At 41.0% G+C, this 18,169-nt stretch overlaps 1 protein-coding gene across 1 annotated transcript in view; it reads left to right on the plus strand.

The window, feature by feature from the left end:
• Positions 1-705: 705 nt before the first annotated feature.
• FEZ2 (fasciculation and elongation protein zeta 2) overlaps positions 706-18,169 on the plus strand; it is a 71,607-nt gene continuing 54,143 nt past the window's right edge. The window contains exon 1 of the mRNA XM_058551441.1: positions 706-759. Within this exon, the coding sequence (XP_058407424.1) occupies positions 740-759 (20 nt within the window). The 5' untranslated portion in view covers positions 706-739. The remainder of the gene's footprint in view (positions 760-18,169) is intronic.

Raw genomic sequence — 18,169 nt, forward strand, 5'->3', positions numbered from 1 at the left:
CGGTCTCTTTATCAGGTGTGGGGAGCCCCAGCACAGTTGGCTGCAAGTTCTAATACCACATTTGTGTTGCAGTATTTCTTTTACGTGAGTAGGCCCCCAGCGTGGCAGGTTGTTAGGCTCAGGGCCTTACAATTGCTACAAGCCTCCAGTCTTTAGGTCTCTTATCAGCTCTCTGAGGATTGCAGCTGTGTGGGGCTGGCCTCAGGCACGGGAGCACCCAATTGTTTCAGGCTTTGGAAGGTGGGGCAAACCTCCTAAGTGGGTCTTTGAGAAGCACAGGTCTTCTGCAGCTGACAAGCCCTGCTGCTCACAGGTCCACACACACAGTCAACACAGTCCTGCCCCGTGTGCACGCCCTGACTCCCCACAGCAGACCCAGTCTCTCCATGGCGGGAGCCCCACACACTCCACCACTGCCCCACACTCTCCACCCGCTCCTTGTGCATGCCCCGCCCCACCGATGTGAGCTCAGTTGCCAGGCTGCAGAGAATCCAGTCACCAATCTATGTAGGCCCACAAGTTGCCCGAGGGCCCGCTGTTGGGTGGGGCCAGTCTCCAGGGTAGGCTGCCTGCCCTGGCTGAGCTGGAACAAATTGGTGCTCTAGTGGGTGGGGCAGACCCCGGGCCAGCAGGCCCCAGGGAGAACTCCAAGGGCGTCTGTGTCAGCACGCCCACACCAGGCCACAACAATAGCCGCGCCAATGTCCTAGTCCCTGGAGAGTTCTCACCTCTCACCGAGATGCACTCAGGGCCTATCAAGTGAGTCTCTTTTCAGCAAAGCACTGTGCACCTTTCTTTCTGGTGATTTTAGGTTGCTTTCTGAAACGGATGAGTTTGCGTGTGGGCCCTTTAAGAGCCGGTTTTAATTTCTTTGTGAACCGTCTTTTCTGGGGGTGCTTCCCAATGTTCTAGCAGCAGGCAAAGTCAGATATTATGCCACTCGTCTGGATTGTGCTGGGTCCACAAAATGCCTACAGCGGGGGCGCTCCCTGGCTCAGGGCCCCCCTCCTCCAGGGAGGGCTGCGTACCTGTGGGCTGCTCCCAGGCGGCCACGAAGCGCTGTGGCTCATGAAGGTGGCGTTTTTTTCTCTCCAGAAGTGAGTTTCTGCCTCTTCCACCTCAATTAGGATTGTGCTTTGTTGGAGGAGTTCCTCTTATCCAGTTTTCAGTTCTGTCTCAGGGGTAATTTTTCCACGAGTAGTTGTAAATTGGCTGTGTCCGTGGGAGGAGGTGAGTTCAGAGTCTGCCTACGCCACCATCTTGACTTCGTCTCCATAAAGTTTATTTCTAATCATTAAAAAACAAACAAACAAAAAACAGTAAAGGGCCGGCCCCGTGGCTTAGCAGTTAAGTGCGCACGCTCCATTGCTGGTGGCCCGGGTTCGGATCTTGGGCGTGCACCGACACACCGCTTCTCCGGCCATGCTGAGTCCGCGTCCCATGTATAGCAACTAGAAGGATGTGCAGCAACTAGAAGGATGTGCAGCTATGACATACAACTATCTACTGGGCCTTTGGGGGAAAAAAATAAATAAATAAAATTATTAAAAAAAAACAGTAAATACCTGTTGGCAAGGACGTGGAGAAATTGGACCCCTTGTGCACTGTTGACGGGAATGTAAAATGGTGCAGCTGCTATGGAAAACAATATGCAGGTTCCTCAAAAAATTAAAAATAGAATTACCATATGATCCAGCAATCCTCCTTCTGGGTATACACCCCAAAGAATTGAAAACAGGATTTCAAAGAGATATTTACACATCTATGTTCATTGCAGCATTATTCACAATAGCCAAGAGGTGGAGGCAACCATAATGTCCATCGACAAATGGATAAAGAAAATGTGGTGTATTTATACAACGGAATATTATTCAGCCTTAAAAAGGAAGGAAATCTTGTCAAATGCTCCAATATGGATGACCCTTGAGGACATTATGCTAAGTGAAACAAGCCAGTCACAAAAAGACAAATAAAGGGGCTGGCCCCCTAGCGTAGTGGTTAAGTTCAAAGTGCTCCACTTTGGCGGCCTGGATTCACAGGTTCGGGTCCCAGGTGCAGAGATACACCACTTGTCAGCCATGCTGTGGCAGCAACCCACATACAAAATAGAGGAATATTGGCACAGATGTTAGCTCAGAGCAAATCTTCCGCAGCAAAAAAAAAAGACAAATAAAGCATGATTTCACTTATGTGAGGTACTTAGAATAGCCAAAATCACAGAGACAGAAAGTAGAATGGTGGTTGCCAGGAGCTGGGGAGAGAGGGAAAAGGCAAATTGTTTTTCAATGGATATAGCGTTCAGTTTTGCAATATGAAAAAGTCCTAGAGATCTGTTATACAATGATGTGCATATAGTTAACACTACTGCCCTGTACACTTAAAAGTGGTTAAGATGGTACACACAAAAAAGATAGATGTTATTGAAAAAAAACAACCTTATAGCTTTTATTGAAAAATATTCCTCTCTGCTTTCAGGCAAACATGTTTTAAAGAAATGAGATACAGTCTGGTGTCTACTAGATTTACACGTTTCATGAGCTTTTGTAGAACATGAATGTGTTTGCTCACACAGGTTTCTCTGCTCCCTTGCTATCACATGAGTGGTTTGGGGGAAAATCAGATCCTTGAAATTGAATAAAATTACATAAATAATTATTTAAAAGGCAGTGAGGAGTGCTTGCTGACCTACAGAGATTCAGAATTTACAAGAGCAAGACAGGTATTCTCTAGCTCTTTCTGATTAAATGAATCTATTTTTGTACTTCTGATGTTTGCACGAAATAAAAAACCCTGAAGTTACAGTGACTCATAAATAACCTTAGTGAAGCATTCAGTCCATGACCTAGCAGGTTGCAGGTTGTCAATAGACGTGATGGAGTGTAAAGACCTCTTGACAACAGCTGTGCTGGTGCTAAAGGCCCGCCCCTATGGAACAGACGCTACCTCTGCAGGGAAACCACTGCCTGCAACTCCATTGTGGGTGCCAGAACTTTATGAGCAACGCTGAGGCTCTAGTGAGACATCATACCTTTCCCAAAATGGTCATAAATTTAGGTAAGCCAGAGTGCATTGGAGGCACACAATTGTTCATGAAGGGCAGGCTTTCCAGCCAAGAACATTCTTGGCCCTTAGCTGTCCTAAACTCAGCTTCCTGACCTGACCTTACTTGAAAATAGAAGGTGTTATTCAGATGCCCAGAAAGAGCATCACCATTTACTGTGATGGCATTTGTGAATTAGTTTTTAGCTCTGTGGGGCATGAGCCTTTGGGTTAGTCTTGAGCAGTCTTTGACTTTGGGCCCACATGCTGCCTGCCCTACACTTGCCGTAGGGCCCAGGATCTGATTTCAGAGTAAGAGATTGGAATGCTGCTTCTCTTTTGCAACTTCCTAACTAGACCCAGATAACAACATTGTAATGGCTAAAATAAGAAGTATGATTTTTCTCACTGCTACTCTAGTTTTCAATAAAGCAGATAATTTAAATTGTAATACTATACATTTTTCATGAGAGTAAATACAATTTTTTTAGAATGAAAAAAATAGTGTAAGCATTTTTAATTTTTTCCCCTGAATTTAAAATTTTTCCTTTGCTTTCCCTTTCCCTTTCCTTCTTTCTGTCTTTTCTTCCCCTTTCCTCTCTCTCTCTCTCTCTGTCTCTTTCTTTCTGCCCCCCTCTCTTTAGATAACAATTGAGTCAGTTTGCAGTAGTGGTCAGAAGTTTGAACTCTAGAATCAGACAGTCCCAACTGGAATCTCATTAGCAGTGTAACTCTGGAAAACCTCTTATGCTCTCATTCATCTGTTTCTCCTCTTATAAGATAAAGATGATAATTGTATATCCCTTAGAGTCACATGAGATGTTTTGTGCCTGACCTATTGAGTAAGCACTCAATAAATGTTAGCTACTGTATATTACTAATATGCTGGGGCCATATAGCATAAGCAACATCAAGAACATTGATTTGGAGTAAGAAAAAAAAGGAAAAAGCTCCTAAGAGCAACCAAAAAGCTAAAGATGATAGCAAAACTGTTGAGAGAGATCTTGAAACTTTGCAAATTAGAAAAACAGGAAAAAAAGTGAGAAGTAGAAGTAGGAAAATATATATAATTTTAGTTAATGAAACAATGAGGAAAATGTTGTTGCATTAAATGAACAAAAATTAGTTTGGGCCATAAGTCATCACAAGAGAATTTTCCCAATCATGAGCGGCATTTACATTGGTAAGACTGGTTTAGGAGATGACACTTCTTTGAAGTATATCAGAGATCAGAAGACTTTTGAGCTTACAGATCACCTGGTGCAACACAATCACTTCACAGGTGAAGAGACTGGGGTTCCAAGAGATGAAGCACCTTGCCTATGGTTGCACATCTGATGGCAGAGGTGGGCAAGAGCATGGGTGCCCTGATTGGCACCCAGGGGCCTTCCTACCAGAGCACACAGCTTTCGAAATGTGACAAGATCAAAAAGCCCCAAGAACTTTCACGCTGGAGGGAGAGTAACTTTGCATTCACATCGGGGATCATTTTTCACACCTGGAATTCAAAGCATCTGGAAACAGATATCATTATCCCAGTTGTACAAATGGAGAAATAGGACCAAAGTCTCTAGGTTGACTGGCTTTGTTGCCCAGCTTCAGGCTCCATAAATATACCCATCATGCCCAAGCGAGCTGGTATGTTAACCTGGTGCAGGTACCTGCCCCTCATTCTGGGACACCTTCCAGCTTGCTTTCCATTCCCCACTTCCATATTCCTTCGTCATTATCTCCTCCCTACCAAATGTAAGACTGCCAAAGGACGAGTATGTTTTGTTGTTGTTTGTAGACAAATCCATAGTTTCTTGAACAGTGCCTGGCATGTATTTGGCTATCAGTAAATATTTCTTAAATGAATGAAAAAAAAAATTGATTCTCTGGGTTTCTCCATCTAGCCACTTGGATTGGCGGATGAATTTTGGGCCATGTGCTAGGCTCTGATTTTGATACGTCTGCTATATGTTGGCCAGTTCTATGCTCTGCAACCTTGGGTAAAAGTCACCTGCCTTTGGACCACACTCTGAGTTCCAGGACACAGCCGGCTAAGCACATTCCTTGCTCCACCCAAGACTGACAGGAAAGGGTAAGCCAGAGTCCACTCTAGAAGATTGGACTTCTATATTTCACAAATGTAAAAGGGAATCCTCCAAACTTTGCACATTGTGAAAACTCTGTTGATGCCTCACTGGTGAAGTCAGTGAAGTAGCCCCTCTAGCAGAAGGAATGGAACCAAATGCCCATATATATAAATACAGTCAGTCCAAACAGGACCTCTCTCCAGTGGGTTCATCCAACCACGATTATCAAGGCTAACTCACCCTTCAGACTTGGTGTATGAGGTTTCCTTTAGGCTGAAGTTGCCCGTGGTGTTCATTTGAAGCATACGTCACCAGCATAAACAGACCACTTAATCACTGCTGTCACAAAGAATTGGACCGCAGGGGCCGGCCCAGTGGCACAAACGGTTAAGTGCGCACGCTCTGCTGCAGCGGCCCAGGGATCGCCGGTTCGGATCCCAGGCGTGCACTGACACACCGCTCGTGGAGCCATTCTGTGGCGGCATCCCATATAAAGTAGAGGAAGATGGGCATGGATGTTAGCCCAGGGCCAGTCTTCCTCAGCAAAAAAAAAAAAAAAAAGAGAGAAGGATTGGCAGATGTTAGCTCAGGGCCGATCTTCCTCACAAAAATAAAAAAAAGAATTGGACCGCAAAACAGCTTTTCGCTTTCGCTTTGTTTCTTTTAGCAAAACAGCTTCAGTCTCCCTGGTGAAGTGGCTTTCCAGTCAATAATCCATGTATGTGAACAGAAAACCCTCCACAAAGGCTGCCCTATGCAGAACTACTACAACTCCTGACTGCTAGATATTGTCTATAAGATTTTATAGAATTCCCCAGTGGGTCCTGAGGGTTCATATTGACTTAACTGATGTGGTCACTTTCTGAGATGGCATATTTGCCCTCCCAGGCTCCCAGCACCCACTGCTTCTAATATTTCACACCACTTGAGGAGTTGTGCCGAAGATAGGCTGAGTGTGACCTTCTCTCATATATGCCACAGGAATATGATCAAGTTATAGGGTTCCCTGGGTATTGGCAAATACACTGCTCATGATGAAAGCACCTCAGAGTGGATATTGCATTTTCATTTCTCATCCAGCAAAAGCAACCTTATCATCATCAACTGCAGCTGAAGTCAGCTGATCAAGATCTGGAAATTGACCACCTGCAGGCTGAGACAATCTACGTTGGTCACACACAACTAACTAATGGCAACATGCTGTTTCTGGAGAAAAGGATGGACAAGCCATCCAGTGGGTCTTCGAGATGGGCAAGCACTTCTTTGCCATGGGGACTTTTTCAATGTCCTCTGCTTCAGCCCTAGTTGTTCCTATATTTAAGCTGTCATGTGATCAACAATAAGATATGGAGGTTAGAAGGAAAGATTATGATAAGTAAGCTGAAATGAGAAACAAACAGCATCTGCAACGCAAGCTATTCCATGCACGTACCTGACCAGGTCTTATGATGGCCAGACTCTATTTTTTGCTACACAGGTAACCTGTGACACCTAATTGGCAGACCCAAAAATCCCCTTCTTGTCAAACCCTTAAAAATAAAGATCTTAATTTATGACTCCTAAGAAAGATAATTATAAGCATGAGAGAAGCCTTCTCTTAGAAGTAATCCCGAGACCCTATGCAGCCCTAAAGACAGTTGGAATAAGTGTGGACAGTACTGTGTCACTATAATACTTATCGATTGAAGAAAACTGTTTTGTGGCCTTAGGGTGTTGGGACAGCATTTGCGAGGGACATGGTCATTATCAGAGAAGGAAGTAGAGGTGGCTTTTGTGGCTTTGGTGAGGTTTCATCTAGTACAATACCTGTTTCCCTGGTGAATCATTTTGCCCTATACTTGGTGGGAAGCCGAAGTGGGTGGGCCATTGATGGGTCTTTAAAGAGAAGACCAATATGACTCTCCTTCTTCTACCTGGCCCCCACTAAAGTGCCAAAAGTTTAGATTATTCTTCAGGTCATCAGGCTGTAGGCTTAAGACAGGAAGTCTCAAGAAATGTTTTGCAAATAGCTTATTATCAGAGGAAATGTCAGCTGAGTCAGGAGCATTGTTCCTCGAGTGGACCCGGGTGTTGAAGGATTTAATTAGGGTGAATAGTTGAAGCAGGACAAAGATGGTTTTTCCTTGGGGACCCATGTACTTTGTTAAAAGGCCAAAACAGAAATGCTTACGCAATGACTTTCTTCCTAAAAATTCAGAACACTTCAAAAATTCCCATTAATTGTATTCTCACCACAACTCTGAAGGTTAGTAAATTTATGATGCAAATATGTTTTTAGGGCTGTGACATGTATGCCTGTAACTCCTTTTATAGCAATGCGTATTTATTAGAAAAACTGAAAATGCATGAGTACCATCACCAAATATTTTCAAGGGCTGAAATGCAAACCTTGAGCTGAGAGGGGAGAGTATTTAGAGATATTTTGAGGACTTAAAGGATGATCAACCTGCTAAATCTTCCTATAACGTATTTTTCAATTTCAATATTTAAGCACTGGATACTTCTACTTGTTTTGTCTTGTATGGAGAAATTTTATTTTAAAGTCTTTTATTATACTAGGTTTGCATCTTCCCATAATTTCTGCTTCATGAAAGTGGATGCTATGTTATTTGGTACATCGATATTTATAACTATCACATCTTCATTGTGATTTGGAGTCTTCAACGTTCTAAAGCAGCACTATCCAACAGAACTTTCTGTGATGATGGAAACGATTTCTGCACTATTTAAATTATTTAACTAAATAAAATAAAAAATCCAGTTCCTCAGTTACATTATCCCCATTTCAAATGCTTGATACCTCTGTGTTGCTAGTGGCTACTGAATTGGACAGCACGGTTAGATAGTATCTTCTTTGTCTTGCTTAATGCTTTTTGGCTTGGATTCTTGCCTTGCCTGATACCAAAGCCTTGACCCCTGCTGTCTTTTTGTTTGTTTTTGACTGGCACAACTTTGTCTAATCTTTTATTTTTAACCTTTCTGAATCACTTTGTTTTAGGTGAGTCTCTTGTATAGAGCATAGAGTTGAACTCTGCTTTTATCTTAGTTTAGTTACACCCAGTTACATTTATTGATATAACCTCTCTGTTTGATCTCATTTCTTTCATTTTTTAATACATAGTATAAATACTAGTAATCCCCTCTCTCCTTAGTTAATTTATGCTGGTTTCATGCTCTAAACAAACTAAAATTAGCTTGCATCCTCTTTCAACTCTCATCCACTTTCCAATTTTAGTCAATAATATTATCTTTCTTAGTGTTTATCTTTGTACTCAGGCTTCTACAATTCAGTTTGTCAGCATTAAATGATATCCTATGACTTCTTCCACGTGCTCTTGATGCAATTAATATTCTTCTACCCATACTCTCCTCCCTTTTTCCTCCAACATTTTTTTTATGAAAATTTCCAAACGTACAGCGAAGTTGAAAGAATTTTATAGTGAACGCTCATATACCCACCACCCAGATGCTCTTATTAACATGTTACTATATTTGCTTTATCAATATGAGTCATCTACCCATCCTTCTATACATCTGTCAATCCATCTCATTTTTCAATGCAGTTCAAAGTAAATTGCAGACATTACTATGTTTATCCTCAAATACCTCAGCATACATATCACTAACTAGAGTTTAATGTTTATTTAAAGTATTTTTCTTTTGGTGTAAAATTTACATGCTGTAAAATACCCAAATCTTATGTATACCTTTGCTAGTTTTGAAAACTGCATACACTTGTGTAACCCAACCTCCTACCAAGATATAGAGCATTACTATTACCCCCAGTCTCATTTTTTTCCACCATAAAATAGTTTGTTTAGAACTTCACAGAAATAGAATCATACAGCATGTGCTCTTTTGGGTAAGGCTTCTTTCACTCAACATAACATCTTCGAGATTCGCCCATGCAGCTTCTTGTATCAGCAGTCTAGTTCTATTCATTGCACAGGAGTGTTTCATTGTAAGAACATATGGCAGTTTGTTGTATACTCTCTTATTAATGCACACTTTGTTTCCAATTTGGGGCTGTTATGAGTAAAGCTTCTACGAACATTTTTGTGCAAGTGTTTTTGTCAGCTTTTTAAATCTCTCTTTGGTCAATACCTAGGAGTAGAATTACTGGGTCATATGGTATGACACGGGTGTATGTTTACACATAGGTGTGTGTTCAGTTTATAAGAAACTTTGAGACCATTTCCCAACTGGTTGTACCATTTTATATCCACACCAAGAACGTATACAGGTGCTGGTTTCTCCACATCCTTGCCAACATTTGGTGTTGTCAATCTTTTTCAATTTTAGCCATTCTGGTGGATGTGGAGTGGTATCTTATTATGGTTTTAATTTTCATTTCCCTGATGACTAATGATGTTGAGCACTCTTCATTTGCTTATTGGCCATTTGTATATTTTATTTTATGAAATGTGTATTAAAATTTTTTGCCTCTTTTTTTATTATGGTTAAAATTATGTTGTCTGTCTTTTTATTATGGAGTTGTAGGTTTGTTTATTTGTTCTAATATGCTGGATACCAGTTATTTGCCAGGATATTTTGTGAATATTTTCTTCTACTCTGCGGCTTGCTTGTTTATTTTCATAACAGTATCTTTTGATAAGCAGAGATTTTTAGTTTGATGACATTTTTTTTTTTATAATTTTATTTATTTATTTTTGCCCCCCAAAGCCCCAGTAGATAGTTCTACGTCATAGCTGCACATCCTTCTAGTTGCTGTATGTGGGACGCCGCCCCAGCATGGCCGGAGAAGCGGCGTCGGTGTGCGCCCCGGATCCGAACCCAGGCTGCCAGCAGCAGAGCGCGTGCACTCAACCGCTAAGCCACGGGGCCGGCCCTGATGACATTTATTATTTTAAAAGTTTTATAGTTACTGTGACGATGGAAGATTTTGCCTACCCTCAAGTCACTAAGACATTTTCTTATGCTGTGTTCTAAATGCTTTATTGTTTTAGCTTTTACATTTGGTCTTTGATCCATTTTCTCTCCCTTTTCCTCCCATATTTTGTTAGAGGTGTTAGTTCTACAATATCAGAGCATATAACATTTGCATATTATTTTCCACCCTTATTTATATTAGTCCTGTTTCTAACTATGTTTGTGCTCAACACCAGTTCCTTTGCCAGTATTTCCACAGTCATCTTGTGGTTGGGCGAAGCTTGTCCTCTAGCAAGTTCCTAAAGAAGGGGGCATGGGTACAATGTTCTCTGGTTCTTAGCCTCAATACTTGAGGGACAGTTGAGAATGATAAAACATCTTTGGTTCATACTTTCTTGCTTTGGTTAATATTTTAAATATTAGTTATGTTCCACTGTTTATTATTTTTCGAAAGGTATTTCAATTATATAGGCACTGGAAGAGAAGTCTATTTATTTTAGACTATTTTCTGAATTTATATATATATACACATATATATAAACATTTCACCTTAACATTGTCTTCAGGTTCATGCAAAGGGCTGCCTTGTGAATTTCTTTGGTACGAGGGTCAGTATGGACTTTTCTTCTGTAAAATTGGGTTTCTGTGAGTTTTGAATTTGTGTGTACCTGTGAAAGCACATGATAAATATAAGGTACTAAGCAAATATATACAGTAATAATAATACGCCTATTCACTATTTTTATAGTGAGAGGTTTATATCTAAGAAGGCAGAGGGGATTTCCCTAAAACAAGACTAGAATTCTAAGGCTAGAAATACTAGGAATGATTTATTAAGTTGATAACCGAAAGTTTAGATAATTTAGTTTCTTACATAAACTTGGGACCCAGACGTCAATTAAATCCCAATTACTGACACTTGGGAAACCTTTGAGTCATTACAAGTTGGGTAACAAAGCTGAATTCACAAGGTATGCATTTTTTCCCCAATTAAATCTTTCTACGTTTGATTCTTGCTTACTTAGCAAGTCCATATAGGAGTATATGAGGAATGAGGAATCCATTATCTCAAAATACATTAAAGATTTAAAAAAATCTCTCAGGAACAGGCAAGCACAGACTCTACCATCTGATCTAACTGGGTTAATGTGAGATAATCCATGGAATCCCATATGCTTCTCTATTTATGTAATATGAATATCACAATATGGTTTCCAAACACACATCACCCTGGTATAAAAATAAAATTACGTAATAAAACAGAAGGAAGTAAAAAATAAATATGTACCTACAATATGCTGGATTATATATTTACTTGTGTAAAAAAGATTGAATTCATATAGCCGAACATTGGCAACTGTTGAGCAAAGAATAAAAATAGGGATTTTTGCACTTTTCACAGGAGGACAAGGCCTAAGGCTTTCATGAAGATAGTCAATCTCTGTTCACTGATGTAAAAAGTAACTAAATGGAATCTTTGCCTTCCGTGGAAATTTTAATTTCAAAGTAGAAATGTTTCTTCTTATAAAAGTCATACATGGTTCTAAAATATGAAAAATACAATTGTAAATAAAGTAGAAAATTAAAGCATTCTACTATTCCCACTGCAACCCCCTTACTGATCTCATGCCACAGAGCAATCACTAATATTAATAACTTAGTGTTTCAGACATGATATAAATTTAATATGTTACATGTAATAAATTTATAAATTGCGTAATTTATACATATACTCTTTTGCCTGAATGGAATCTATAATCTTATCTTTTTTCATTCAACACCATTTCTTGGGCTTGTTTCACGTTAGTTTACAAAGATCTATCTTCTCCTTTTAATTGGATTTATAGTATATAGCATGCCATTGTCTGAATGTGCCTTAATTGAGTTAATCAATCTCCTGCTATGGATAGATAGTCATGTTGTCCCCAGTTTTTTGATACTGTAAACTGCACTGTGATAAACATTCTTATACACATATTTATCTACTAGGAGAATTTATTATATTTTATAGAAGTAAAACATTGTGATGAAAAGGCATGGCCATTTTCAATTTTGATACATAATGCTAAATTGTACTGTTGACTTGTTATAGCCCTCAGGACTTTGCTTGGCTTGGAAGATGACCAATAATAGAACAATAAAAATTTAAGATATTGAGGCCACATTAAAATTAATATCTATTAATTAAGTCGTTATTTTTGTTATGAAAGAGAGAATAGGATTGATGAGAGAATTCAAGATACTGATCGATGATTGTACAACATGCAGAGGTAACAAAATGGAAGGGATACTCCTCACCTTTTTATAAAATGAGGCTAAGAGTACTTACCTCACAGGGTTGTGTGATGATTTAACGAGCTAATAGTTGTAAAACTCCTAGACTGAGCACAAAGTCAGTGCTGAGTAAAATATTACTGATATTTCTGCAAAGAGAATTTGTTCTCATGAAAGAACCCTCTTTTTGCTTTCGTGATCACATTTTAAATAACTTCTTTTGGCTTCTGCTTTCATCAAGTATGAGAACATTGGTAAGTACGTAGTACTATTTAGTGTGAACAAGAGAAGGTTGTGGAGTCTTTCAAAATGAGTGATCAAATTTTATGCTACAGGATGGGGGGGCTAGCATTTACTAGTTCACTAGTCAAGGCAAAAAGTTGGGGCCAGCAGCATCTGCCATATGCCAAGGGGCAGCGCCTGAAGGGTGAGAAGTACCAGCATAAGCTCCAATGTCAGGAAATGAATGCACGCCAAGAGCCAACCAGCAAGATGACTCACAGGTAATGGGACACCTAAATGTCGGGAGTCATAAGGAGCCAGGAGCCTGGCTCCATATCCACAGAAAGACTCAAGCCCAGGGCAGGCTCAGGCCAAGGCACGATCTGAAGTTCTGAAGTTCAAGGTAGCCAGCCAGGGGCCCAGGGGACCGAAGCACACCTCCATGCCAAGGAGACTTGGCTGATAGCTGTTTCTGAGCTCTTACAGGCTTGTGTGGGTCAGAAGCCAATCACAGAAGAGCTTGTCTAGGTCATCCAGGTACAAGTAGGTGAATGGGGCAGCAGAAAAGTGGGTCAGATATAGGAAGAAGGAAGAAATAAACCTTCTGTGATAGTTGTAGCACACTGTGAGAGAACTCTCCTATAGCAAAGCATTCTAAAAGCTGTATAAGCTTGTATTAACAAGCTTGCATCCACCATCATCTCTTGGGAAACAAAATGTTGCTGTATTCTTCCCTTTGCGTTTCTAAAATAATTAAATATCTAAAATTCTTACAGCTTTGCTCAGATTTAAGCAATTACGGCACTCCTTCATTGTATGTTCTATCTGTGTCTTATCCCCACCTCTGTTTCTTCCTGGAAGAGATGGGGTGGGGGTGATGGTGGGGGAAGACATTGCAGTGTGCTGCTAAGAGGTAGATGAGGACAGGAACATGTGAACTATTTTAGAAGCATCGCTCTTATTGTTGGAACCATAAGATAAATAACTGTCTTAGGCCTGTTGCCTAGAAAACCACGCCTGAGGCTAAATCTTAAAAGGCTTTATTGGGGAATGCAATCCCAAGAAGCAGGAGGAGGCAAAGGAGGAGGAAGAGCGGATTACGAAACTGGCCACAGCTTGCTTACAAGTGCTGTTGACTGCTCATTCTTGCAGGATGTCTTCAGGGAGATGGTAGGAAGCTATTACAGCTCCTTTCCGGAGGTGTAAGGGAGAAGCGTTATCCTCCGGCTTCCGTTTCCAATTGATCCAAGTCTACTCCGCAGGGCGTTACTCCCCCACACTTCCAGGTTGCACCACCTGGTCCTTCCGTCAGCTGTTGAGGAGGCTAGAGCCAAGACAGCAACTGTGGCATCTGCAGCATAAGCCACAGTCCTCGGGGCAAGCCAGAGTGTAGGCGTGAGGCAGCTGCACAGCCCGCAGCCCTGTCTGCAACGTGCAAGCTCATAGGTCCTGCTGGGTGCGTGCCCAATGGGTTCCACAGCATCATTTAGCTCACAACTTGCAACATTTCATGCCCCAGCAGCAAGAGGGAAGTTGAGGTAAGACCAGCTCGCTGGTTATACTCACAAATGTCGTGAGGGACTGCAGCATTACCTGACACCACGACCGCAGGAACAACACAAGCCTGCCTAGGGCCCCCTCAGCCAGAATGTAGAGCACGTGTCCGGATTTGGGGTGGCTCATCAACTAAGCCCAGTACTAAGACATTTACGTGTTTCTGATTACACAACAATAACTAACACTATTGAGCACTTACTGCACAAAGCACTTTATATATAATCTCATGTATGAATATCATTTAATATATATTCTTTTATATTCTATTTTTTCCATTTAATTTTCTATGGTGAAGATTTCCCCATCTTATTCAATATTCTTCAAAAGCACTTTTCACTGGCAACAATATATTCCATGATATGAATGCATAGTAATTTATTTCACTTTCCCGTCATTGAACACATTGGTTGTAATTCTCTGCTCTCGTAAGTCATTCAGTGAGTGCAAGTCAGATTTGTCTAGTCTGTGTTGTTATAACCCTCAAATCTCAGTGGCTTAAAATAACGTAGATTTATTTTTCACTCACACAGAGGATTAGCAAGGGACATCTGCACATCATAGTCACATAAGGACCTAGTCTAACAGAGCAGCGCCCTCTCGAATGTCGTTGGTCACCATGACAGAGGGAAAAGATAACTGGAGACAGTCACATTGGCAATTGAATGCATCCTAGAAGTGACACATGCCGCTTCTGAACTCATTGATCAAATCTAGTTGCAAGGACCCACCCAACCACAAAGGGACCAGGAAGGCAAAGAACCAGACACGGCAAATATTACTGAGTATGACGCCATTACAGACATCCTTGTAAATAAATCTTTTTATGTTTTGCTACTTATTTCCTTAAAGACTTTTATAGGAAAAATGTTGTAATGGACAGTATAAACATTTTTACATTATTGATGAATGCACTGGTGTTTTGTATTTTGGCTCTCAGACCCACACTTGCCCTTTTATACTCTCCTCTGTACAGGGGGCTAGGGGCCTGCCAACTACATTTCCCAAACTCCTTTGCCTTCTGGGTAGAAGCCATTTTTTTCCCCTGCTTCTGGCTCCATCAGCAGCCATGGGAGCCAACTGCTGGTGATTACAGGCTCCAGCAGCAGCCAGCCCAGAAACATCAATGAGATGTGGTCTCCTGGCTTTCTGCTCAGGGTGTGTGCTGGTGCTTGTGGACTCCGGGTAACACGACCTTCTACTTTTTGCTTCTCCAATCCAAGGGGTAGAGTTAGCCTCCTGTAATTAATGACCTCCAGGTAGCATCATCTTCCCTCTTTGGTTCTTCCAGCCCTTCTAACAATTTTCTAATCAACCCCTGTATTAAATTTGCTTTGTCTAAAATGTCTGACTGGACATCGACTGATATAGTATACATGCCAAATTGCCCTCTAGAAAGTTTGCGCCAATTTACACTGAGTCCCAAAGTATTTGAAAGTACCTCTTCCCGGGGTGGCATCTGGCTGGCCACAGACAACCAGGCGCAGGTGTCCCGCTGATGCTGAACACAAACCCCCACGGCCTTCTTGACCCCATCAGGCCCAAGCCAAGCCTAAGTATATCGGCTAACAAAACACTGAACACTTTCTGCCAGATTATCCTCAAATACAGTCACTGGAATGTCGACTTAAATCTCTGCAGTCAGGGCCGGCCCCGTGGCTTAGCGGTTAAGTGTGAGCGCTCTGCTACTGGCGGCCCAGGTTCGGATCCCAGGCGCACACTGACGCACTGCTTCTCCGGCCATGCTGAGGCTGCGTCCCACATACAGCAACTAGAAGGATGTGCAGCTATGACATACAACTATCTACTGGGGCTTTGGAGGAAAAATAAATAAATAAATAAATAATTTAAAAAAAGAAAAAAAAGAAAGTACCTCTTCCCTTTAACTTTCACCATAAAGAATATGTTTAATATTATCATTTAAAAATTACCTTCCAATTTTATAGGCACCGATATCTTGTTGCTGTAGTAGTACATTCTAGTACTAAGACCTAATTAAGGTTTCAAAATTTCCTTCATAAAATATAGTTTTAACCTATTATTTGTTAGGGGCTAACAGATAATAAAATTAGAGATTCATGGCTTCCTAAAATGGTTTTACTATTTCTCCTTTTTCATATCTCTTATCTGGATAACAAAGGGCCAAGAGGATGGTACAGAGCCCTGTTCACAATCCAATGGAAATCGGTCCATGAAGCTGCTGTCCACTAGGTATAGTTGTGATGTGAGAAGTGATGTCCAGAAGCTCAGACCTCCAGTCCTAGGTGTCTCATCTTCTCTATATTCTGGCCCCCCTGTTTTGAAAAGTGGTTTTTAGTTAGTATACAGAGACTTCTCTCCGGGCACTACCTCATACCCCAAATTATGCTCAACATTTTTAGCTAATGCCCTTCTCTGCTGTTCTATCAGGTGGTTTAAGGAGATGAAATTATATGTTGGAGGGATACATATCTACAATTTATAAAATTTTATACATAACTAATTTCCACTCAACATTTCACTGGAGGATAAGTCATTTCTTCTTCTCTACTGGTTTCTTTCTTTGCTTTTGTGCTCAGAAATTACTTTTCCATCCCAAGATCAGAAAACCATTAATCTATCTTTCCTATTAGTTTGGAGACAGCAGCTTTTACTTTGAGCAGCGAACAGTGATTGAGCCATAGAAAATTCTTGTAGCAAACAGCAATAGCTGGTATGCAAAAAATAACATATTTGCTTCTTATTCCTTTCCGGGAGACTTTTTTTTTTTTTCATTATGAAAAGCATAACTTTTCAATAGTCTGCTCCACTTCACTTCTCTCCTGGAGACTGTTCTATGCCCTCAGCAAGAAAAGGGGATGCCAGACAGGGCGCCCCTGATTTTACACTTCCCAGTAGCAATCACTGCCACTTTCTCAGTATAGTAATAGCCTCACAGCTCCATTCCTCGTGTCCAGGGGTTGGCAAACTTTTTCTGTAAAAGGCCAGACGGTAAATCTTTTAGGCTTTGTGGGCTTTACGATCTCTGTAGAAACTACTCAATTCTGCTGTTGTAGTGTGAAGCAGTCATAGGCAATGTGTAAACTAATGAGTGGGTTCCAATAAAACTTTATTTACAAAAATCATAAAAGCTGTAGACTCCTGCTCTAGTCTCAGTGCTACAGAATGGGGGTAATCTGGTAAGTGTGACTAATGAACTCTTCAATTTTTGTTACTTACTTTTGTGTAAATTAGGAATGCCAACCAATTTGAATCTCACAGTTTGTTTAATTTGGATGTTAGCCATTGCTGTACTGTGAGGTATTGTGACTGGTGTCCTCTATGCCTCCTTCCTCTTCCTCATAGAGAGTCAAGTAACCTGTCTTTCAGGTCTGCAGGTGGTTTCTTGTGGCTGCCTGTTCCCTGCGGTACCATTTATCTTAGAGGTGAAGTGGAAAGCCATCATGAGGTGGGTCAAAGGCCTTGCCTGAGAAGTCGCTGATTGCTTCCGCCCACAACGGTCTGTTCATTATCGCAGGTGGAAACTGTCAGACTTCGACTACTCGTATATGTCTCTGTTCTCCCCGATATCCTTATTATTTGGGAAGGGACCAGCTATTTCCTGCCATGCTACAGTAGCCAACTCCTTGCTCCTCTTTTGAGTACTGTACACTAACCTTTTCATTTTTCACCAAAAAAATAAACTGCTTAATTTCACCTTTTATTTCCATTGCTCAAAGCAAATTATAGGAGTCTGTATTCTTTTATACTTCAGATTATCTTCACTGTTAACATTTTTAATACACATATATTTGGGAAAAGAAATACTTATAAGAATTCCAAATTAAAAAAAAATCATTTTAGGGCCAGCCCTGTGGCTTAGCGGTTAAGTGCGTGCGCTCCGCTGCTGGCGGCCTGGGTTCAGATCCCGGGCGCGCACCGACGCACCGCTTCTCCGGCCATGCTGAGGCCGTGTCCCACATACAGCAACTAGAAGGATGTGCAGCTATGACATACAACTATCTACTGGGGCTTTGGGGGAAAAAAATAAATAAATAAAATTATAGAAAAAAGATCATTTTAAAGCATCAGAATTGAACTCAGAATTAATGTCCAATGAATTAAGCTTAAATCTCCTTATCTTATATTATAAT

This window comes from Diceros bicornis, chromosome 12 (genome assembly GCF_020826845.1).
Source record: "Diceros bicornis minor isolate mBicDic1 chromosome 12, mDicBic1.mat.cur, whole genome shotgun sequence".
In the NCBI taxonomy this organism is placed as follows: domain Eukaryota; kingdom Metazoa; phylum Chordata; class Mammalia; order Perissodactyla; family Rhinocerotidae; genus Diceros; species Diceros bicornis.